This window comes from Cygnus atratus, chromosome 3, assembly GCF_013377495.2.
Source record: "Cygnus atratus isolate AKBS03 ecotype Queensland, Australia chromosome 3, CAtr_DNAZoo_HiC_assembly, whole genome shotgun sequence".
Lineage (NCBI taxonomy): Eukaryota > Metazoa > Chordata > Aves > Anseriformes > Anatidae > Cygnus > Cygnus atratus.
In genome coordinates, this window is record NC_066364.1 from 19821942 (window position 1) to 19847108 (window position 25167).

The 25167-nt window shown below is 37.3% G+C and overlaps 1 protein-coding gene across 1 annotated transcript in view; it reads left to right on the forward strand.

Moving 5' to 3' along the window:
- MYT1L (myelin transcription factor 1 like) overlaps positions 1 to 24846 on the forward strand; it is a 130591-nt gene extending 105745 nt beyond the window's left edge. The window contains 6 exon segments of the mRNA XM_035542940.1: positions 562 to 645; positions 1773 to 1994; positions 18541 to 18632; positions 19485 to 19588; positions 23997 to 24140; positions 24458 to 24846. Of these exon segments, the coding sequence (XP_035398833.1) occupies positions 562 to 645; positions 1773 to 1994; positions 18541 to 18632; positions 19485 to 19588; positions 23997 to 24140; positions 24458 to 24598 (787 nt within the window). The 3' untranslated portion in view covers positions 24599 to 24846.
- Positions 24847 to 25167: the final 321 nt, after the last annotated feature.

Here is a 25167-nt window from a genome sequence, read left to right on the forward strand (position 1 = left end):
TTCCCAGGAAGACACTGTACAGCTCTGAGCTCTGGCATATTTTTAATTCAACCTTTCTATAGCATTCTTACATGATGCTTTAGAAGGTTTGATAGTGTTTCTAATGTGTCCCCTAGAGAAATCTTTCTTCCTACTAAGAGATCCAAAGACGCCTGGTTTTTGAGCCTCTTTTTCCTTCTCTCTCAGACATAACAGAGGATGTGATGCCTCTCAGCACTGAAAAACTGGCCTTCTACTCCTTTCAAAGCTGCCACTGCTGCTGCTGAGTCAGCTGGAAGGACTATTAGGCGGAGAGTTTAAGAGCAGCATTCTCTGCTTTCTCGGGAACTGCTCGTGTGTGGCCTGCGCAGCGCTTGCAGTCCTGTCCTGCCATCACAAACCGAGATACTCGGATTCCCCCTCGCGGCTGTATACTGCAACTCTCCCTGTTTAAACTACTGAGCTTTGATTTTGGAAACGGGACAGGATTACACATTCTGCCAGTTTTTATTATAGAACGTGTATCCATTGTAGACCGTACCCCAAAATGAGAAATTGTTTAAAATATTTTCTTTCAATCAGTCTTTCAGGCTGTCCGCGAGCGAAGAAAAGTGGAATCAGGATAGCACAAAGCAAGGAAGACAAAGAAGACCAAGAACCTATTAGGTGAGAACAAATATTGTCAAAGGACCTTCATACGTTGTATAACAGGTCACATATACAGCTTTTAAGACAAAATCTATTGTTTTATAGCTATCCAAGAGCAGATGGTTTAGGTTTGAAATAGTTTTGCTTAAGAAAAATATAAAGCTCTCTAAATACTAAGGAATTCTGCACTGGCCCCATTGACTTCAGTGACTGAACTTCAAATCAGGGATCTGTGCTGATTTATTCTAGCCAAGGATATGATACACAATAGCAATATTGTAGTGCAGTACAAACAGTGAAGTCACCAGCCTTGTTTTGACATGTGCTATGTAGTGGCATTCTTACTGAATTGTTTTCATTAAGCATTTCACTTTGAAGATTTTAACTTCTTCCTTCTGACCCTGGTTATTTGGTTTTTTGGAAGTATACAGGGAAAATGCATGAGAGATTCCCAAATAACAGATGAATATGGAACTGCCTTCTTTGATCTCTTTAGGCTGTAGCACATAATTTGTTATGATCTTTCCAATTCAGAGAGTGTTTAAAGGTACTCCACATTTCTGAGGTAGTAGGCACTATGATTTCATATTATTTCTCATAATCTGATTCCTGATTTTTTAATCTGGCAACATCCTTTCAGTGCAGAAATGGATCTCCTTATACCTAACTCTGTTTATATCTAACATTTTAATGACTTCAGACAATCTTCTTTAGATTCCATACACATACTTAAAACGTAACAAGAATAATACTAAGTGCTTAGAGATTATTTACGGGCAATTTCCTTACTGAGTCGAGCTCAGCAGCCACCATTTTAATTCCAGTGTGATATTTACTGTAATGAACACAGACAATTCAAACATATATCTCACTCCTTTTGTTGCTATTGCATGATATCAAAATCTGTGACCTCATCTGCTGGCTAGCCTCCTTATTGTTTATCAAAGAACAATTTTATTTTCTTTTTTAATTAGTAAAGTTCTGTGTGTAGTTTTACTCACTAAAGGGTATCTTGAACATTTTTAAGACCACAGTGCATGATTGTTCTTTTAATTTCATGTTGGGTTTATTTTGACTTTGTTGTAGAGGCTACCAGGTATATGATGGCAAGACAATAAAGTTTATCTCATCTATCTGCTATCCAGATGTCCAGTTCCTGGTTGTGATGGTCAGGGTCATATAACTGGAAAATATGCATCCCATCGCAGTGCATCAGGGTGTCCTCTAGCTGCCAAAAGGCAAAAGGATGGGTACCTAAATGGCTCACAGTTCTCCTGGAAATCAGTGAAGACGGAAGGAATGTCATGTCCAACCCCAGGATGTGATGGCTCAGGACATGTCAGTGGTAGTTTTCTGACTCATCGTAGGTGAGTAGCTATAGCTTATATTTTTCACTTAAAGCTTATTATTTAAATTATATTTACAAGGTTTGGAATACAGCTTTTTTCATGATATTTCTCTGTTCCTTTTAACTGTCATTATTACTTTGAAAAATAGGCTTCTTATATATGTTCTAGGTGACTAAAAATCAAGAGTTGTGATTTTTTAAATGCAAGTCTTTGCAGGTAGAGACCTGAATCTGAATCAGAATCTATAATACTCAGAAGATTGTAGAGAAAAAAGCATGCATGACAATAACTGTAAATATGCTATTGCTTTATTGAGTGACTCTGGACAAGTTACTTTAGAATAGACTTTGTAACACTTATCTGAATCCACATAATTTTCAGAGATGTTGAACACACTGTTGATTCCCAAACAAGCATGGAATGAAAGAATTTTCAGGAACCAGTTCTATAAATACAATATACTTTTCTCATTTGATAATAAAAATGTTCACTCAAAACAGTAAGCAGATTACAGAATAAAAGTCCAAACAATACAGCATATTAATTAAAAATAACGGAATACAAATATTTAACAAAAGAAATACAAAGTCAAATTTTTCATAAACTTAGCAAAAAGAAGAGATTTCAGTGATGATACTTTTCATAGCTTTTAGGAGATTTGTGGCTAGTCTATTAGGGATAAATTTTGTCCCCTTTTTAAATATTAGATCACAAATAAACAAGGATATTTTTGGATCTTTGTGTTGGAATTGTACCATGATTACAATGCCAAGGTAAATCTCTTCTTTTATTCCATAGTAACTGATATAAAACTGTATTACTTCAAATATGTCAAGTCAATGTGCCTAATTTGATACCTTTCTACAGGCAGACCTCAGTTGAACTTCTGTACCTTTTAGTTAACTAAATCAAACTGTTCTTGTTTTGTACTCAATTCTAACTATAGAGGTGAAAAGTTTACTTCTTCTTACTTCCCATGCCTATAATGATTTCCTTTGATTCTTTGGTAACCCTTTATAACTTAACTCAAAAGCCCTACCCTTAATGCAACATCTCCAAACTATGTGCAGATAGTTTGTATTTATTATGTTCAGAGCTGTTTTTCTACTTAGTGTTCATATGATACCTACGGTGAAGGGCTTTTGGTCCATGACCTGAGGTGCTATTCAGGTGGTCAAACATATTAAATAGGCTGCAGCTCACATAAGCTTTAGGGAGTGGCAGATACAGAAGCCCTGACCATTTCTGCAGATGTACACGTGTACATTAAGTTTCTGACTTTAAGTAAAATTTCAGTTTTAATGTTCATATTTCACTTTAGCTTACTTCATAATGGTGTAACATTTATTTGACTTACAGAGATCTGTCATTAAAATTTTGGAATGATTTTACCTTTAATTGAAGATACAATATAATTGTAACTATAATAATGTAACTTTCAAGGAGTTTTTACGTAGAGAAAATTGCTTCAACAACTAACCCTAACTTCTGAAAGGAATCTACTGATACTAAATCTAACTGTTTTTCAAGATTAAGGGGCAAATGATATCTAGATTTTTTTTTAATAGGACTATTTTCATGAAGAAAAAAAAAACAGAACTTTTTTTTCCAATGGAGAAACCTAAATATGACATTTAGACACGTAGCAGCCATGTGCTTTCTCTGTTATCTTAAACAGAAACTGAGACATGTAAACGTCATACCTTGTAAGACTAGGTGCTGGGCCATAAGGTCCATTATTGGCAGAGAGCAGCCAAAGATGAAAGGTTGCTTAAAAAGATTCACTGAATTAGACTGATCTTATTTAACTGTCTTGACTTAAAGTGCAATATTCTAAGTTGTTGTAAACAAGTTTAACAATTTCTTGAAGCTTCTGTAAACTAAGGCAATATTAATAACAAGCCATATTATTTAAAACATGATTAATCCTTGTAGAATTCTTAAGATATTGTTAAAAGGGCTTAGTTTATTTGCTCACACAAAGTATCATAAAAGAATAGAATATTTTGAGTCGGTAAGGACCTTTGAAGACTATCTAGTTCCAAACCCCCTGCCACAGACATTGAACGGACATGGACAACAGCCCTGACATGTTTCACTGATTAGGTTGCTCAAAGCCCCGTCCTGACTTTCAACACCTCCAAAGATGAGGTATCCATAGCTTCTCTGGGCGACCTGTTCCAGTGTCTCACCACCTAAATGTTGTACACCAGATGTCACTGAGTGCACTAACAGAGTGGGATTCCCGTGCCTACAAATAAGTACATTTTGCCTGAAGTGTTCATTGGGGCATGCAAGATGGCCCTAATGGGCTGGCAAAAATGACAGAAGACCTGTGAGATAATCCTATTCTTTAGTTATGACATCTGAGAAATAAACATGCTATGTAGGATAACTGGAAGGCTGCTGGACGTGTTAAATGAATGTGCCCCAGCATTCCAGAGCTCCATGGGATGTTTCTCAATCTGAAGCTTAGTCCCACGTAAGTTGCAGACTATGCATTTTCTGTCTAAGGATGTAATATCCCCTATTTTTTAGTGCATTCCTTTCAATAGGCTATAGTCTCATCCTCTGCAACTAACAACATTTTGCTATACAGCTGTATGTCTGTAAGTCTCAAATGCTGCCTTCCGAAAAGAAGCTATGTTGTGACAGTTACATACTGAGACCAGGTTTGTGATACAGTCTTTTGCAGGTATGGCTGTGTTTAGCATGCACAGGGAGAAGGCAGAGTTATGAGCTTTAAGTAAGTTGCTAAAACCTCCAGTAAAGTAGTAGTAAAGTTTTCTTTTTTGCCAGTACAGCTCACTTCTCTCCTGATAGGTGATTTTTTTTCCCCAGTACAAATACTTCTCTATGAGCACAGTTCTCCAAGTATACGTGTTAGTTAGATGCAATAGTGTCCTTAATGTGTTGAGATTTTATAATCCTCCATTTGTAAACAGATGTTAATGTGTTGTTATCCAACATGTTAATGTGTTGTTATCTGGAAACTGTAACAGCAAACTAACTTGTGAAAATTTTGCCAACCATTGAATCAATTAAGAGAGAGAGAGAAGTTTTTGAGGAAAAGATTTCTTAGAGCTGCTGTTACATCTTGTACACAAGGTATAACTCCACTGATAACAATGGACTTGAGATGATCCACGAGTCTGGGTAAATCAGTCCTCCAACTGGTATCATGTTGTCTGGAATTTAAATATATGCATACATGCTTCTGAAGAAGAAATAAGTAGTCAATGGAAAAAGTCACAAACTTCAGTAAACTTAGACTCCTACCCTATGAACAAAGGCACTAACAGAGGTTTCTGTTTATTTAATGTTTGCCATTCCTGTTCACAGAAATTCCTATGAATAGTTTTATTTCATCAAGGAGTTTTTCTTAGGAAACAATGGCAATAGAGGGTTATCAGGAGGGATTTGAAGTACAGGATGTGGAGTACTATGCTTCACAAAGGAGCCAGTGCCAGCATGAAAGGCCACTGTGAAATAAGGTGACCTATTAGCAATATGAAAATGAATTGAAAGGCATGTAATCATGGAGTCAGTAAATAGGTAAATGAAATATGTTATAATGAAATGCAACTTGCTTATTATACTGCAGCTTTCCACATTGGTTCTTGAACAGGCCCTTGCATCATCTTATTTGATTTAAGATTTTTCTGGATTGAATCATTTCTAATACTGCAATTAGTGGGGACTTTTTCAGAGTATGCTTGGATATAGCAGTCCTGCTCCTTAGTACTGAAGGGTAATATGCTTTGGTTGACTTCAGTGGCAATTACAGTCACAAATGCCTAGGACAATGTTCCTGTCCCCATCTCTTGCCTGTTTTTATTTTAATCACTATTCACCCATTTCAAATTTGGTAATGTAGCTTTCAAATTTCCTTTACCATGGAAAACATATCCTGGTAGAGCTATAATATATCAGTGATTGTTAATTTTTAAGTATATTCCCCATTACAAGCTAATGCTTATGTCAGTAATAAACAGAAATTAAAATGAGAAGAAGGGGAATTTTTCTTTAGTGTATCTGTATCCTGACTGAGGGCAGTGGGATTCCAAGATCTGTAGACAAGTTTATAGAATAGGATTTGTGTTTGACCAGCAAGAGCACACCACGGGGTTTGCAAAATACTTAGATGTGCTGGAAGGGGCTGCAGACATCATCCAGTGCCTTTTCTCTTCTGAAGAAATGTAAGTAGAAATTGAGATGTGGTTATGAGAAACACAGGGCTGTTTTGGGCTATTCACTTTATACATAGGAAGACCTAGTTAATTGTAAGGCTGTTAGAAAGCCTGTAGAAAGATAATAGCAGTGCATTCAGTTCATTCAGCATCTTGTGTATACATCCTGAGGTGAAGGAGCACCAGGGTTTATTTCCTCTGAAAATTCTAGTTGGTCACAGCTCTGAGCTGTACAGCTGCATTGCTAAGCCTGGGAACAGGCAGGTTAGGAAAAGATAAAAACTCAAGGCAGGAACTGTCTTCAGCAGCTGCTTGCTAGAAGCAGACTGACACCTAAGCTCACACAGATCTGCAGAGAACCACTGAGTTCCTGAACTCCCAAAGCATCCAGGAAATGACAAATGTCAGGAAAGAAGGACAGAACAGTAGAATTTCATGTGTAGATCCTTTTTGTCATGATTTTTTTTGCTAGAAACAGACATTGTCTGAAAAAAAAAAAAAAAAAAAAAACCTTTAACGTGACCAACTCCTGAAGGGTAGGCTTGCAAGTGCTGCTTGTGGACAAATCTCCTGTTGCTCAGGGCTGTAGCTTGAGCCTGTGTCCAAAGAACATCTTACCAAACGGTTTATCTGTGGGTGGTGTTTGCATGCAGAGTGCTGAAGGGGAAGTAGGTCGATAATCCAGACACTTCACATCTCCAGACATGTGCTAGTGGCTGCAAATTTGTTTCTAAATGGTTTAGAGTTTTCAATCTATGTGCTGGAAGTCGTATCCTCTATTACCATCAGTGTTTTTCACCTTTGGCATTTGAAAGCAAGAAAATACTTAGCATTAGCTCAGTGAATGAAGCATTTAGAAATGAGTTATTTGATTACAAAGGGCTACAGCAGCAGACCATGAGAGAAGTCTCTGTGTGGAGCTGACTGCATGTAGAGGTGGAAAGTTGTGGTGGCTTTAACCTGCTGGGCAGTCAAACTCTACTACAATTGCTCTCTCACTAGCCCTCCTTCAAAGAAGGCAGGGGAGGAGAAGAAAGTACACTGGGGAAAAAAAAAATAATAATAAAAAGGCTCATGGGTTGAGATAGGGATAATTTAGTTAAAGGAAAAAGGAAGAGGGAAAAACAAGCAAAGCCCACATGGAAGCACAGAGAGATGAAAAAAAAATATTCTCTGCTTCCCATCAACGAACAATGTTCAGCCACATTGGGAGGACAGATGTCTTCATAACAAGAGCCCCCCTCTCCTTCCCCTTTCCCACCTTTTCTTGCTGAGTGTGACACCATATGGCATGGAATATCCCTTTGGTTGGTTTAGGGCAGCTGCCCTAGTGATGTCCCCTCCCCACTTCTTGCCCACCCCCATCCTGCTGGCTCTGGGGGGTTTGGAAGGAATACTGGTGCTGTGCCAGCACTGCTCAGCAATAAACACAACACTGGTGTGATAACAGGGCTGTTCTAGCTACAAGTGCAGAGAACAGCACTGTATGGGCTGCTGCCGGGAAAGTTAACTCCATCCCAGCCAGACCCAGTACAGAAGTGTGGGAGGCAAGTCACCCATGTCAAGTTGGAGACAGAGAAGAGGGGCAGTGGCAGCCTAGAAGAAAAATGCTCAGGAGGGATGTGGAAGCTGATCATTGCCCCTTGTTAAATGACTGAGCCTGAGAAGAACTCTGATGATTATGATTTTTTTAATGTTTTCTACGTAGGATTGCAACTTCTGTTATTTTAACAAAATCATTCCTGCAGAGCTGCAGACCTGAAATAGCCTTTGTGTTGATGCAGTATTGTATGAGGCCTGTAGATAAGACAGCAGGACTTACATTACCTTAAGTCATCTGAGATACTAAAATGCTAGTGTCTCAGTTCATTTCTCCATTTCTCCTGTCAGTTCATGGTGAAATGAAAGTGCCCAGAATTTAGATGGAGGCAATCAGTTCCTAACAGGAATCAGCTATTTGGCAAAATAGAAAGCTTATTTGAAATAAAAGCTAAAATGTAAATAATAATAATAATAATAATAATATCTGTTGTTTTCAAATAAATGCAAAGAGAAAAGCTCAGATGCTTAACTAAAAAAAAAAAAGAAACTAGAATGTAAAGTTAGATCAGGTCATATATATATATATGATACAAAGTACTGTGGACTAATCCAAATTAAAGACATCAGAAGATATATAGCTACAGTGCTGTAAGCCATAGTGCAAAAATGATGTATTTCATGATAAAATATTGTGTGTAAAAACAACAAAGAAATAATTGTGAGCATTCTTTAAAACATAAACAATCAAAATGTCTGAATGAATTCTCAGGATGCTCTAAACTTCCAAAACATCACATTTATAAGGAATTTGTGTCCAGAAATTATATGTATGGGGAATAAAAGGTTAAAAATTACTTATGAAAGCTATTCATATGCTATGTTGAAGATGATGCTGAAAGTGGTAAAAACTTTGCAGAGAAGAAATTTTTCTTGTTCTTCCATTCATGCATTTATTAAACGTAAATACGGTCGGGCTCCAGATGTGTAAGAAGATTTTAATATGCAATTCATTCAGTTATTTGGTTGTACCTCTTTCTAGCTAGTCCTCTTGTCAAGTCAACTCTTGGCCTTTGTTTTATTTGTTAGTACAGTAAGTTGACAAATAGACTGCCACAGTTGAGCCAACATTAATTCACTCTTTATTATTATTATTTCACGAAGTATTTTTTTAAAGCTGTTTGTTTTTATTGTTGTTCTTTGCTTGTTTGTTTATCTGCCTGTTCACTCTCCGCCATAGGTTTATTTTTCTGCTTTCTACTTCTTATTTTTTTTCCCTAGAAGCTCTAGGTTGCAATTCAGCAGGAGAAAGTCATACAATGTTAAGAGCATAGAAGAATTAACCAAACTCACTGTATTTGACGGTAATTGCAACTAACAGTGACAAGTGTCATCATGGTGACATTACTGAAAGATGAGAGACATGCAAATGTGCTGACAGATTTCTAAGAAGGCAAGGAGAGAAACATGGAAATTAAGCGTAACAATATATAAACAAAGAAGAAAAAATATTAAACTAAAAAAATATACAGTCTGATCCAGATTTCCATTCATCAGGTATTAAAAGCAGACTCCCAGGCTATGCCAAAATAAGCAGTAAAGCAGACCAGGGAACCTTTTTATACCCAGATGTGCAGTGTCTCATGTCTGTACACCCATTCCTGTATGTAAGAATTATAGTCCAGTATATAAGCTGTCTTTTGGTGACCGTAGACTGTGATAACCACTAAAATGGTGCCTGGACAATGCTGGGAAGAGTGATAGTTGGCCTGAGCCTTAGACATGGCTTGAGGCCATGTCCAGGCCCTGTCTGGTTGAGTAGAGTCTTCTAATGTGCTTCTCCTGAGCACCAGCAGAACAGGTCAGTTGGTCCCACCAGCTTTGCTCCTAGCAAGCACCCTTCTTCCCTGCACCCTGCTGCCCTGGACAGACCTAATGGCAGAGAAAGGCCTGGAGTGCTCCCCATTGCCATGCACACAAAATATACCAAGGGTCTGGCACCCAAATGCTAACACTTATCTACTGAACATGTCCAGTCAGAGGCTTATAACTCTGCCAAATCCATGTACACTTTAATGAGGACAGTAGAATGTATCTCTAAACTCAGAACAAGACCTCATGAAATGTCAGGTCTTGCTCCAATTTATAAACAATTAGAAATATTCACTGAATTATTGTTTTTCCCCCTCAATATGTAGAAAACAATGTATATTACCAAAACAAGGGTATACAAATATATTCTGAGAAATTGATTTTTATTTTTTTTCTATGACATTTGGAAAAAAAAATGAGCCTGAGGCAGACACCTACTGTGGACGATTGCAGTCAGATCACTTAAAAATTGACAAAAGTCAGGAGTGACTACAAGCAAAGCCTGGTCGTTGAAGGAGTTAGGCTCTTAAACTGTGGGTAGTTCTGCCAGCTCTTTTCATTACAATCTGGAAGAAGGATGGAATAACATTATAATCAAATGTGCAGTCTATTAAACCGAAAGACTCCTAACAGAGAGCTAATCTAAAAGGACTTAAGAGGCTTATTTACCTTGGGAAAGTCAAGGAGAAAATAATATGAAATTCATACTAGAAAAAGCAGACAGCACAATATAAGCAAGAAAAATCATTTTGCTGAGCAGAGCTGACGACAGCAGACAGTAATTTGTATATGTGCTTGCAGTGGCACATCTCCTTGATTCCAGGCACTTTAGCAGAAGATCTCAGGTTATGAGCCTGTTTGTCCTCATTACAGACATAGCCCACAAAAAAAAAAAAAAATAGAGATCACTGTATGGCTTTTTAGATTTCAGGTGGAACAGATTTTCCTCTTGAAGTACTTTTTTCTCTCTGTTGTTTAGTGTCAGGCCTGGAGAAACTGTGCTTCATTTTAAGTGTCTAAAGTTAGCAGGGCTTGGTCACTAAACAGGTCACTTGAAATTTTTGCCCACCCAAGCACATTAATCAGAGACATTTAGCTAGAGATACACCTTACCTATTTATACACAGGGAAGTCTCAGCCTATCTTTTCCTTCACAACATTATGTGCCCAGTTTGACTGACCAGTAAATTCACTAGTCTTCAAGTCGTCTGTCCTGTTATGTGCAGTCATAGAACAGGAGAAAGGCTGATAAATTTTCCAGTAACCAAAGCTGGGCCCCCAGCTCCTAAGAGACTCTGCTCAATGGTGCTATATTAAGTGCACACTCCTTCCCTGCAATTTAACAGGTGCTAGGGCCACCTGCAAATCACAGAACATGCTGCAACATTTCCTCCCTCACCTGAGAGTAATGAGGGATTTTTGAACAGCTATTACATCATTGGACAACAGACAAAAACCCTTTCCCTGTTAGGGATGATACAGGTCAACACTCATTAGGACATGTGAGAAGCCCACCCACAGAGCCTCTTTGCCGAGTAAGCAACTTCAATGAACAAAACTTGATGTAAATTTGCCTCAGGAGTAGCCATGCCCAGATAAAGAGCAAATTTGGCAGTGTTCTTAAAGTTGCAGCACTTTGAGATTCAATAACCCTTTTTGTTTTTTCCTGTTGTATATTTTTGCCCCAGAGCGATTCCTTTCAAATTGAGCCTTCTCTCAGAACCTTTTCTCTCAGCTTGGCAATGTTCATAGTTCTGCATATTTTCGATTTTGTTTTATTTATTTATTTATAACTTGATTTTTATTTTATTATTTTGTTTGGGGGGATAGGCATAATTAAGCTATAAAACTTTTACCTTTTAAATCTTGAATAAAAAACAAATAATGTCTCAGCTTGTGGGTATCATGACCATTCACTCTATTGTTGTCCATTTGTTGCTTGACCAACCTGATTTAATGCTACTTTAACCCTCCCCTCCAAGATAAGAAAGTAGTTCTTTACAGGAAGTCTTTCTCAAACAGTGATCTGGTATCATTAAAATATTGAGAAGTTTACATTTTGTTTTTAATCATAATACCTATATTTCTTCTTTAGCCCTTGAGTTGTGTTTTGATGCTTCTAAGTTCCAGAACCAATGCAAGATTTATTTAAACAAAATCAAATCTCAGCTACTTTCTCTAGCAGCTTCAGAAAACAGCTTGGATTAGAAGCTGCTACTTTCCACATTGCATCAGGCTTTTAGTCCTCTTAACTTGTATTTCCCTCATGACTGAAAATTTAAGTGAAAGTTCTCCTACACCCACATTCAGGTGTGAAATGTAAATGCACACAAAAATTCTTTAGGCAGAAACACAAACAAAACTACCTTGTTTTCAGAACCGATCTACTGCTAACAATCCTGGACTCCTTCAGTCTGGACTTTGCAGTTCAATAAGAAGCTGGGGATAAGCCAGTCACCCTTGAGTGTAAATAAAAATGAATGTTGGGCGGGGAGGGTTTCTTTTATCTCTGCTGGAGTTGTTCATAGAGTATTTCATCTTTTCGGGTGTGTAGCAGAGTTTCCTCACAGGAATAAGGAAATCTCTACAGCTGATACCCCTCAACATAGAAAGAAAAATAATGAATGGCTCATGGGTTTAATATTAAACCAAGGAAAGAGCCCCTTTGATCGCTGAGTTTGATCACTTAACTTGAACTTCAAACATTACCAAACAGCTCAGAAGCTTAGTTGTAAGAGTAAGGTTTCATCCATTAACAAAATGAAGCAGTAGTTTTCAGTGTGATCTATATTTCCCAGCATTTCAAAAGGATTTAATGTGGGGCTTGTTTTGGATCTATCTCTAGTCAGCAGAGGTCCCTTTAGCCTTTCTTTAGTCTGTGGATGATGCTACTTGTAATAAACAGGAAAAATGTTTCATTCTCTTAACTTTTGAAACAAACAAACAAACAAAAAACAAACAAAAAACCACTGTGGTAGTGAATCTATTAACATCTTATAATGTTTATAAAGTTAGCTCTCAGGATGCTTTTTGGTTACTCCAGATTAAGCCTCTGGTTTCTTTACTTCCTGTTCTTTCTCTGTAAACTTCAGCACTTCACACACCAAATATAAAAGTTACCTTTTATTTGACCTATGTCTGCTCCTTTCCCACATCCCTACTTCCCTCTTTGGAAATGTTTTCTTCACTTAATAGGCCAAGTACAATTCCTTCAGCTCCAAGATGGACCAGACTACATCTGTCTGCTGAGGAAAAAAAAATAAATAAAAAAGTTAACAGAGCACAGCTGGAACCCAGATAACTAAAATCAGTCACCCAGACAATTAATCCATTGATCAATGATCCCTCCACTCAGCTAGCCTTTCTTGTTTGTATCCCTGAATACAGTGAAATTACATTCTTGAAGCAGTTCAGCATTTTAGCCCACATTTCTTTGTTTTAAACTAGATTTCTTGGTAAACTTAAACTAAGACTGAGATATCCCTTTCAAACTTTTTTTTTTTTTTCCCTCCAGTAATTTTCCTTTTATCTGAGGACTAATTTCACCTTATTTTCTAAATCCAGTGAATGTAAGTTTAGGCATAGGTTGCAGAAATGTTACCAGATTCCTAAACAAGGAAGAAAATGAATTCTTCACATTGTGTTCAACTCTTAACAAATGTGATCACCATATATATGTATATATATATTTGTGGTGCATACATATATACTTTATCCTAATTTGTGCATATAAGTCTTTCTGCTTAACTTGCAGATGACTGGGTTTCACAGAATCACAGAATCATTAAGGTTGGAAAATATCTCTGAGATCATCTGGTCCAACCTTCACCCTACTACCAATGTCACCCACTAAACCATGTCTGTAAGCACCACGTCCAACCTTTCCTTGAACACCCCCAGGGACAGTGATGCCACCACTTCCCTCGGCAACCCGTTACAATGCCTGACTATTCTTTCTGAGAAAGAATATCTCCTAATTTCTAACCTAAACCTCCCTTGGCGCGATTTGAAGTCATTCCCTCTAGTCCTATCACTAGTTACCTGTGAGAAGAGGCTGACCCCCAGCTCCCCACAACTTCCTTTCAGGTAGTTGTAGAGAGCAATAAGGTCTCCCCTGAGCCTCCTCTTCTTCAGACTAAACAAGCCCAGTTCCCTCAGCCACTCCTCATAGGACTTGTGTTCCAGGTCCTTCACCAGCTTTGTAGCCCTTCTCTGGACACGCTCCAGGGCCTCGATGGCCTTCTTGTACTGAGGGGCCCAAAGCTGAACACAGTACTTGAGGTGCGGCCTCACCAGAGCTGAGTACAGGGGAACGATCACCTCCCTGGTTCTGCTGGCTACACTATTCCTAATACAAGCCAGAATGTTGTTGGCCTTCTTGGCCACTTGGGCACACTGCTGGCTCATGTTCAGGCGAGCATCGACCAACACCCGCAGATCCTTTTCCTCTGCACAGCTTTCCAGCCAGTCTGCCTCAAGCCTGTAGCATTGCATGGGGTTGTTGTGACCAAAGTGCAGGGTCCAGCACTTAGCCATGTTGAACCTCATCCCATTGGCCTCTGCCCATTGATCCAACCTGTTCAGGTCCCTCTGCAGGGCCTTCCTACCCTCCAGCAGATCAACACTTCTCCCCAAATTGGTGTCATCTGCAAACTTACTAAGGGTGCACTCAATTTCATCGTCTAAATCATCAGCAAAGATATTAAAGAGGATAGGCCCCAACACCAACCCCTGGGGAACACCATTGGTGACCGGTTGCCAGCTGGATTTCACTCCGTTCACCACCACTCTCTGGGCCTGGCTGTCCACCCAGTTTTTAACCCAGCAAAGAGTGTACTTGTCCAAGCCATGGGCTGCCAGCTTCTCCAAGAGAATGCTGTGGGAGACCCTGTCAAAGGCTTTGCTGAAGTCTGGGTAGACTATATCAACAGCCTTTCCCTCATCCACTAGGCAGATTACCTGGTCATAGGAGATGAGGTTGGTCAGGCAGGACTTGCCTTTCATGAACCCATGCTGACTGGGCCTGTTTTCACAGTATTTTATCACAGTATTTTATAAATTATTGCAGAGACTGGCTTTCAAGGATGATATGTCAGACTGCACTTTTTCTTTTTTTTTCTTTTTTTTTTTTTCTCAAGTTAGAGATTAAGCCTGACAGTAGAAATTCAGTGAGAACCAAAAGGCATGGCATCTTAAGAAGACATGGTGCTAATGACCAGCTGGCTGTTGGTGACTTGTCTCTGTGGCAGCAGCAGCTCACAGCTCCTGCTGAATCAGAAATTCAGAGGGAAGAAAGAGCTGGGTATTGGTGCTTCTCACAGCTACACCTAAAATGCTGTAGCTTCAAGCCCTATGGCATCCACAATCTGACAGAGATAAATGATGTGTTAGTATGTTTATACTGTATTTATTACAGACATACCCTCAGCAATGTCAGTAGAAAGCCTTATTTTTTTTTTTATTACGAAAAGAAAGCTCAACTATGTTTATGTGTTCTTCTGCATGATTTCTCATGTGTATGAGAATAATGGCAGCAGCAAGGGAGATAACTATGATTAATTTTACAAGTTCTTTACTAGAGTGAACAAGCAGAAGACTTCCATATTTGTTTAAAAGTCAGTATCAGTTTTATTAAAAAATAAAAAAATAAACCAAACCAGGATTTCATACTAATTTCACTGTAATAGAAAGCCTATGACACAGGCATCAACTATAAAGAATTTAAACTTGATATTATCCTTATCAAAACTACTAGCTAGCATGTTTGTCTTTTTTTTTTTTTTTTTGAGATTCTTACAGCATATTTTCCTTAACTCTTTGTTGTGTTTTAATGCCAATTGGCAGGTAAGTCCCACACTGTCACTTGCTCACTCCTTGCCCAATGGGATGCGGAAGAGAATCAGAAAGGTAAAAGCGAGAAAACTCATGGGCTGAGACAGACAACTTGATAAGTAAAGTAAAAGGTGTGTGCACAAGCAAAGCAAAATAAGGAATTCATTCAGTACTTCACTTTGGCAGGCAGATGTTCAACCCTTTTCAGTAAAGCAGGGCTCATCATGTACAGTGGTTACTTGGGAAGACAAACACCATCACTCCCAACTTCCCCCCCTTTTTTCTTCTTTCCCCCAGTTTTATTGCTGAGCATGATGCCACATGGTGTGGGACATCCCTTTGGTCAGCCTGGGCCAGCTGTCCTGGCTGTGTCCCCTCACAGCTCCTGGTGCACTCCCGTCCTCCTCGCTGGCAGGGCAGCACAAGGAGCAGAAAAGTCCTTGGCTCTGTGTGAGCACTGCTCTGCAACAACTGAAACATCCATGTGTTATCACCACTTCTTCATCACACATCCAAAGCACGGAATCATGTGAGCTACTAGGAAAATTACTAACAAAATTACTCTAAAACCAGTATAAAACCAGTATATTGGTTTTATATAAACCAGTATACTCTTGAAGTGCTGAAATGGAATTCACTTCTACTCTTTTGTACAAGTAAAATCTTGTCTCAAAATATTTGAGACAAATAAAATCATACCTGCTCTTTTTCTGTCTCCAGAAGTAGTCTTCTGTCTTCTTCTATCCCCAGTAGCCTAGTAGTCTCCTAGAAATCTGGAGCTACTCCCGATCTCACAGGAATCTCAGCTGAAGCTTTTTGGTTAATTTCCCACATAGTGAGGTTCAGCTTTTGTACAACAGTCTGCTTCTGGTGTAATGCTGACTTAGCCCTTTTTCTCTTCTTATCTTTCCATATGTCCTGTCCTCTTTTGGTTGTTTTCAACTTAAAAAAAAAACAAAACAAAACAAAACAAAAAAACTCTAGGACAAGTAAGCATAGTCAAGAAGATAGAAAGGAAGAGGTAGAATGTCCTTGTAGAGTAGAAACTCCCCAATGTCCTAAGCTACTTTTTGAATGATTTGAAGTATTTTTAGGTAACTTAACAACAGAGCTGAACAAAGAGGATGCATATAGCTATCTTGTTTTATCTATTTCTGAGGAATGTAGCCAAGTGAAATATACTTTAGTATATTTTTCATTGAAATTCTAAGTGCCTGGAAAGTGAACTAATCCACTTACATTACCATATCCAACTAGTGGAGAGACAGATTTGCTAATAAAGACCTGCAGAGGAAGTTGATGGCATGGTCTGACTTCCCATGTGTTGAATCTGGTACCTCTGGGAGTATAGACTGTTCTCTTAAATTAAGCAAAGCTACAGGAAAAGTCAGGAGCTTCTGTTCATACATGACCTCTTCTAAAGACAAGAACATAAACTAAAAGTACTCATAGCACTGCAATGATGCACATGTTAAAGCCATGTGTGTAAAGGGCGAAAAGGTCAAATGAGGCTCTAGTTAGGTATTTGGGGACACGGTATCATGGAAAGAAATACATTTTAGTCAAAGTCATCCTCCATCTGTGCCTATTAGATCACTAGTGAGGAAGAACACAATCAGTTTAGCTGCAGGATCCAGAAGCCTTCTGCATCCTCTCTAGCAGACCTTCTGCCTTTCCCCTCACTAGCCCATGTCTCATCTGGGTGCACAGTGCCTGTAGGAGAGGGGAGGAAATCTACGTAAAGCAACTCTCCCTCAGTTCCTGCAGGACCCAGCTCTTTCCTTTTCAAGTTTCGGCAGAAGACACCTAGTGTCAATATGCTTGAATTGCAGCAGAGGCATAGGTGATATATCCTACCCTTCCAACAGATAGCTTTCCAAAGGTGATAGCACAGGCCAGAGACTGCTGATACTAGGTAGCTGGAATGTGACCGCTCTGTTTTTGAAAAGTAAGAAAACTTAATAGTGTAAATATAAGGCATTATGCCTGGGGCCACAGCACGAGAGCATAATCTGAAGAGCCTGGAGTATATGTACTAGTAGAGGTAGCCTTTCAGACAAGCTGGGAAGGTTAGGCAGTCCTGCAAGCTAGGTGTGTCTGACTGGACCCTGGGAATAAGATGGGGTTTAGGCACTAAAGGTTGGATATAAGCACACTGAATGTCACAGTAAATTTCTAATACTTCTGACTATACTTTTTCTTTCATTATTCTGTAATTTCAGGTATGTGCAATTCAGGCATCCAGGTTTCATGTTGCTCTGTGTGGAGTAGGAATACCGGACTTATGGGCTGTTTTGGGGGATAGTTTTATTTTGAGGGTTTACCTAGCTGTTAAGACCTTTAGAGAGGAAAAGGCTGAGGATCAAAATAAGAGTAAACTAATGCAGTTGTTACAATGCCTAATGATCCTAACTCCTGAAAAAGAGTAAGGAAAAATAAGAGGAAATTCATTAAATAAGATGATACAAAAATGAAGCCAATTAAATGATGCAGAAACTTTGCATATACTCTTATCTTTGAATTTGGGAATGACTTTTCTTTGGGTTCAACAGAAAAACTAACATGCAGTTACTGCTTTTTCAAGAAGCAATTTATGTGGCTCCATAGGTGATATTCACGAAGAGAAGCATAGCTTATAAGGGTTAGTTATTTGGATGCAACCTGTAGCTCATGTCCCCTTCTATCAGCATTCAGGTACCTGTTTGGACACATGAATTAAAATGTGTGGAAATTCAAAGAGTGGGCATTTAAATCCAAGGGGCAGTATTTGCACAGTAACTGTTTTTAAAATACATCTTTTTAATAAGAGCATTGCATCTTTAGAAAATAGGACTGTTGTTCCCTAGTTTATACTTTTACAAGATATATCTGACTTTTATATTAGCTGTCTATACAAAAAGAATTTGGATGGAAGAATAAAACCATGAAATCACTACTGGTAAGTCTTTTTTTTTTCTTTTTTTTTCTTTTTTTTTCTTTTTTTTTTTCTTTTTTTTTTTTCTGACTAACACACTCTTTCAGTGCTGGGCAGTGACAATAAACTGCCTCTAATACTGTTTTTATTACAGTTTTGGATTACAGATATATTTTCAATGACCTATCAAAATTAACAGGCTCTTTACTGTTCACAGTTTATCAGGATGCCCCAGAGCTACTTCAGCAATGAAGAAAGCAAAGCTGTCTGGAGAACAAATGTTAACAATAAAGCAGCGGGCCAGTAATGGTAAATTTTTAATCATTACCTTTTTAAATATTACTTCTTTGTAAGCTAAAGTTATCACTACTGTATGGGCTTTTTCCTGTTTGTGTAAATCTTTGTAGTAAAAACACTGAATTCACTGTCAGTAGAATTGAAACTGGGCTTTATGCTGTGGAAATCTGAGCCAACAGTGGAGTGGGACAGACAGGTTTGTTGTGCTTATATAGATCTAAAACACTAAAATATTTCTAAATAGAATATATGATTGTAATTTTCCAGTTCATATCTCATTCACCAAGGTGGATAGGTGGTCGTACGTTGTTGCAGGATTCAAAAATTATTAAAATGATATTAAATTATTAAAACCAACAGACAAATCACAATATCCTAATGCATCAACAAAATCTCACAGTGTTATGGAAAAAAAAAATCTTCTAAATTAGTTACAAATAATTTTGAAAACACTGTCATATGAAGAGAACATGTTAAGATATTTTCTTTTCCTTCAGAAGATCTATAAATGGACATAATCCTTCAAATAAGTTACATATGACAGTGCAGCAGAATTTGTTGCTACGGGTACCTTTCTTTTAATTCAAAGTTAAAATCAAAATACAAAAAGAGAAAGGGTGTCATTGATTCTCTGGTCATTTTCATCACTCTATGTGGAAAATTATTGCAATTTTTAAAAGTAATGGGAAAGCACATTGTTTTAACTTCAGAACACAAGGTTGAAGAATGCTTTATTTATATATTTTTTTCTTTTGTACTATGACTTGAAATAAATTTAATTTCAAATATGGAAATAATTAATTTGCTGAACTACGATTTAAAGCTTAGTTATTTTAACACCCCTTTTATTCTTATATCACATAGGTATAGAAAATGATGAAGAAATTAAACAGTTAGATGAAGAAATCAAGGAACTAAATGAATCCAACTCCCAGATGGAAGCTGATATGATTAAACTCAGAACTCAGGTAACAGTTTTATGAAGCCCTAAATTCAGATGCTTTTTCTAAAAAAAAATGATTAAAAGAAATATGGGAAATATATTGTAGCCTTTCATATTCCTCACATATTTATATGTGAGCGATTTATAAAATCAGTAAACAATATCCATTATGCAATTTTCTCATCAGTTACAACCATGGAAAAAGGAAAAAAAGCCTTAGCAAATTATACTGTCTAAAACAGTGGCCAGTTCAGCATTGTATTTCCCCTTGGTAAAGCTGTATACACATTTGGGGGTTGGATCCGATGATCTCTTGAGGTTCCTTCCAACCCCTACAATTCTGTGATCCTGTGATTTCTAATAGCAGTTAAAATGTTAGGTTAGATTATGTTCATTAACATAAGTTGCAAGACAAAGGAGCCCAGATGAATAATATAGCTTTTGTCAGGTTTGTGTTACAAAGGAAATTTAGATGGGGAAGTGAATACCTGTTTCACTTCATTGTTTAGTACACTAAGTACAGCCCTTGGCAGCAAAAGTGGTTTCACAGATCCAGCTTAAATCCTTTTAGGTTCCCCATAAATCTATTGAAAACAAGGAAAAGCTAACATTAGACTATCTAAAACCTCATTTTATTCTCCTTTTTCACCAGTCCTAACAGTGAATGGAAAAGGAAAAAGAAGGAAACTAATTGAATTCCTTCCCTGACATTTTCCATTGTCCAACTTAGTGTCTGGTGCTGTTGTCTACACATGATTTGAATACAGACAGTAACAGTAAGCTTTGCCACAGTTCTCACTGTTTATCAGTCTTTAGTCCCATGATCGTAGTCATTGAACGCCCATTGATACTGATAGAAACAGAGATGACTCTTCCATGCTACTTCTTTGTGTACTGCTTGCAGAGAAGAGTCCCATGTCCATTGTCCTCATCCTCTTGTATACTCATAAACAGGGGCAGGATATGTCCCTTTCAGCCTATGTTTCTTTGACTTCTAAGTGTTAGCCAAATTTATATTGCACTTTATATAACACTTGATTTGTGTTTCACACATTTTTCTGATATGAACAAGTATAACTGTAGGGTAATGAGGACAAAATCTGCAAGAATGTAAAGCAAGAAGACTAGTCAGTAGCAGAAAACAATATATATAATATTGGTAGGATTTGGTCCCAAGTTTTGAAGCTGGCAGCTTGGAAGCTGCCATTTGTTTTATTTTGCTTAATGCTGTGCTTTAGGTGCTATTCACATAGATTGATTTGGCTGAGATTTTAAAAAACTTGAAGCAGTTTGGCTAACTTAAAATGTATTTGAAGTAAATGCTCCAGTTTCAATAACTTTCTGCATTTTTGTTTTGTGTCCATATAAATTAAAAAAAAAATAAAGCCGTGAAAACACTATCACAGACATGAAATATGCATTAATTTTAATAGATTTAGCTAGTAGTTTCACATCAAGTTTTGACCTGAAATAAGTACAGAAACTGTACTTCTGTAATCTCAATTCCAGCTTTCACACCTCAGACTTTGCATACTCTTAGGAAATCAGATAAGGCCTTACCTGGGTGCACTGCATAGTGTTGTAAAAACAAAACAAAAACAAAAAACCCTCAACTGATGATTTTACTTGAACTTTGATCAAGTTCAAAGGATGTTTTTCACACCTTGGTGCAACAGATTAAGGAAAAGGGTAAAATGATTGGCAATGAAACATACTGTCATTAAAATAATTAGAATTCTGGAAAATAGAGCTATAGGAGACCTTGCAAGGTTATTTTATCCACCTGTCTTCTTCCCTCACTGCTCTGTAGCTCTTCCTAAGCCAGTTCTGGCAGAGGCTTGTCTGCCTGTTCATTACTGCCTACAACATCAGAGACTCCCCAGCCACCCTGGGCAGTCTGGTCTAATACTTACCAGTTCTAACCCAAGTAGCTACTGATGCCCATCAGAAAATCCCAGCTGAGTCAAACTTCACAAAAATTCAGAGGCTTCAGTTTTGAATTACTGCACTCTCCTAAGATAAGAAATTTACATTTCCAACACATAGTTATATCATAGTTGTTATCAATCTGTTAAGAAGATTAGTCAACAGTTCCCTCTTTTTCCAACAGTAAAATTATAATAAGTATAATAAAATGTTTACTGATAAACCTTTTTTTTTAAAAAAAAGAAAAAGAACAAAACATTGTACAGCCTGTATTTTAATAAAACTTCACAGGTGGGAAATACACAATGGGAAAATAGTGGTAACTCTGTGAACACCAGAACTAGCAAAAGTTACATTTCATATGTATTTTCATCCCATATGATTGTAAATGCCAGTGAAAGTTTTTCCTACACCTGGGACTTCCCTTCCATATAGAATTTTTTTTATATTAAATACAGTGAGAAGTCATGCTGCAGACTTTTTCTCAGTTGGGACATTCATAACACTCTCCTCTTCTCAGCTGCCCTTTTGATAAGACTTGGAAAAAGGCATTTTTAAATTAATATCTTCTAGTATTTTTATTTTTATTTTTTTAAATTTAACATTCCAGTCTGAAAGTGTGAGAGGGGTAGAAACACATAATTTTTTTATTTTTTTTTGGGGGGGGGGAAGAAAAATCTGCAAATAATTTTCAGATAGTCAGCATGTGACATGACACAACCCAATGGAAAAAAAAATCTATTCAGGTGGCAGTGCTCAAGTATAATTTTTTATAGATTTTCTAGCTGCTTAAATTATCATGAGACAGCAGCACCATGTCATACTTAAATGGGCCTTCATTGACCTCAAGCTCTTCGTGTTGGTTTGTAATATAAAAAACAGTTTTTAGGGTAAATATCAGAGCACAACTGACTAACAAGCACCTATGAATGATGCTTTGTGTCTGCATACAGAGTTGCTCTCTAACATGCACAAGCTGAAAGCAAAATAAGAGAGGAGAATGTGTTTCCAGTTCCAAAGCTGAAGAAAAGTATTTTGTCTACTATAATATGTTGTAGAAATAACTCAACATCAATTAATTATGACAGATCAAGCCCCTGCAGTACTGACAGGTTGGATTAATTGCTATATATACAACTGTAGTCAAAGTCAGAGCTACTTAAAGATTATGTTGCCACATCTCTTGTCAAAGTTATGTCTATCAATCAATGTGTTATATTTCCATAAGCAGAGTAAAACTCTGGATCTACAATAAAACTCGAGGCATCTAACAACCTGATTATGACAGGATTATGACAGAAATTGCCAAAATTTAGTGAACCTGGTCAAGTTAATATTCACATAACCTTTTCCCCTTCTGCCTGCTACTACTGCACAAACACAAACTTTAACTCAGTGTTTAAATTCTATTGATTCTTTCCACTGTTTGCTCTCTATGCCAAAGTAGAAATGGATTAAGCTTATTTTGGGAATTTAAAACCTTGTGTTCTTTAGCATTTTTTCCACTTCTCTGTCTTCTTTTTCTGCCCTCTTGTCAATGCTTATTTTAACCTACACACACAAGCACACACTGCATAGTTTGTAATAACTGTTAACAGTTGTCATCCAGTGTGGAAAGTAAGGACAAATCTCTAAAGTGTTAACAGGTACGAGTGAGCTCTTCATGTGCTCTTGATGGGTTGAACATAATCCAATGCTCATCTGAAATCCTTATAGCTTTCTTAGTACTGCTCTGCATGCACTTGGTAAGTTGCCTCTGCAATGCTCAAGCCCAGCACCACACAAGACTGGAGATATTTTGTGGATGGTCACCTGGGAACACCAGCAGCACATACTCTCAGTTGTATTCAACTATACAAGTGGACGTGCTCCAAAAATCCACTCACTTCACTGTGTGCAAATTTTCTTCAGTTTTGCAAGTTGTATTTATTAAAACACATTCAGAATTTTTATATACATTGAAATATTGTGCATTGTTCAGCTTTCAAAAGCAACCCTATGAATTTGCAGAGAATCAAAATATAATTACAAAGAGCTGAACGCTGGCAGCAAGGAGTGCATGTTTAACTAGCAATATATGTGTTGCAAAAAATATAGGAAATAAATGACTTACTGCAGAATGTCCCATTGACTAGGAGCATGGTAGGCTGCTAGGAGTGGAAGTGTTAAACCACATGGAGGAATGTGCAGAACTAAGGTCCTTTGTAATGTCTTTCAATTAAAAAAAAAAAAAAAAAAAAAAGCTCTAAAACAGTGGAACTAAATCCAAGTCCATTCATTATTGCCAATATTAAAAAGACAAGCCATTAAACAACTTACAGTTGGAACTAAAAACCTTTTACAATTATAAGAATTGTAGACTCAAGCAAGCCATTTTTAGTTTCAATGAATAATCTTAAAATTTTTCTCTCCTTTCTCTGGTATATCTGTTATCACTCCCTTTGATGAGCACATGCTTAATAACAGCTTGCCTTATATTACATTGTACACAAATTTGTCCATTTTAGATTACCACAATGGAGAGCAACCTGAAGACGATAGAAGAGGAGAACAAAGTAATTGAACAGCAAAATGAGTCTCTTCTTCATGAATTGGCCAATTTAAGCCAGTCTTTAATTCATAGTCTAGCTAATATCCAGCTGCCACATATGGTAAGTGATTGAGAGCACAAGTTAAGGAATTTGGCGATCTTCAGTTCACTTCATACAATAGATGTCTTTTTTATGTTTATATCAACCAGTTGGATGTTTGTGGTAACAACACTGAAACCATAAAGATACATTTAACTGCTAACAAAGACATGGAGGGCCTGTTCCAGTGTATCCTGTAAAATTAAGTAAGAACTAAATAGGCATTTTAAATATTATAAAAAGTGGTGGCGATATGCCTTGATAATATGTTATGCTTAAATGAATATACGGTTAAGAAAATAAAAGTTGTATATGAACTACTATTTAATATCTCGTAGGAACCAATCAATGAACAAAATTTTGATGCTTACGTGACCACTTTGACGGACATGTATACAAATCAAGATCGTTATCAGAGTCCAGAAAATAAAGCCCTACTGGAAAATATAAAGCAGGCTGTGAGAGGAATTCAGGTCTGAACAGCTGCTATAGTGGTGAAAGTCTTGCTTAAAAAAAGGATGCCTCTTGTTTTTTGCTGCTGTAATTTACCAGAAAGTGTTATATATTTATTTCTGTTTGAAACAGTGTTATGCTTACAAGACTTCATAATGATTTTATGTCTTGCTTTAAAGATAGTAACTGCAGAATAGTTTTTTGAATACATTCACATTTTGTACGTTTTCATATAAGCTGACATAGTGTGATATGCCATGTAATGTTTATAGCTGCTAATGTATGCACATTTTTGGGGTATATATATTTCTGAAGAGGTAAGCTGATCAAAATAAATAGAGTGTAAATTCTTTTTAATGCTTTAGTGATTAAATGTTTTAGTATTTTGAACTGAAATGGACAAAAAAGAAAAACAGCTTTGAATGACAATGTTGCAGTCTGCAGCCACTTTTTAAACACTATCATTTTGCCTCATGTTGGAGGATTTTATGGGATTTAAGAAATACATTTTGTGTGCATATTGTTTCATAGCAAGAATTGGTTGCAAAAATGCTTTATTTTTGAACAATGCTTGAAAATATTATGTGACTTTTGT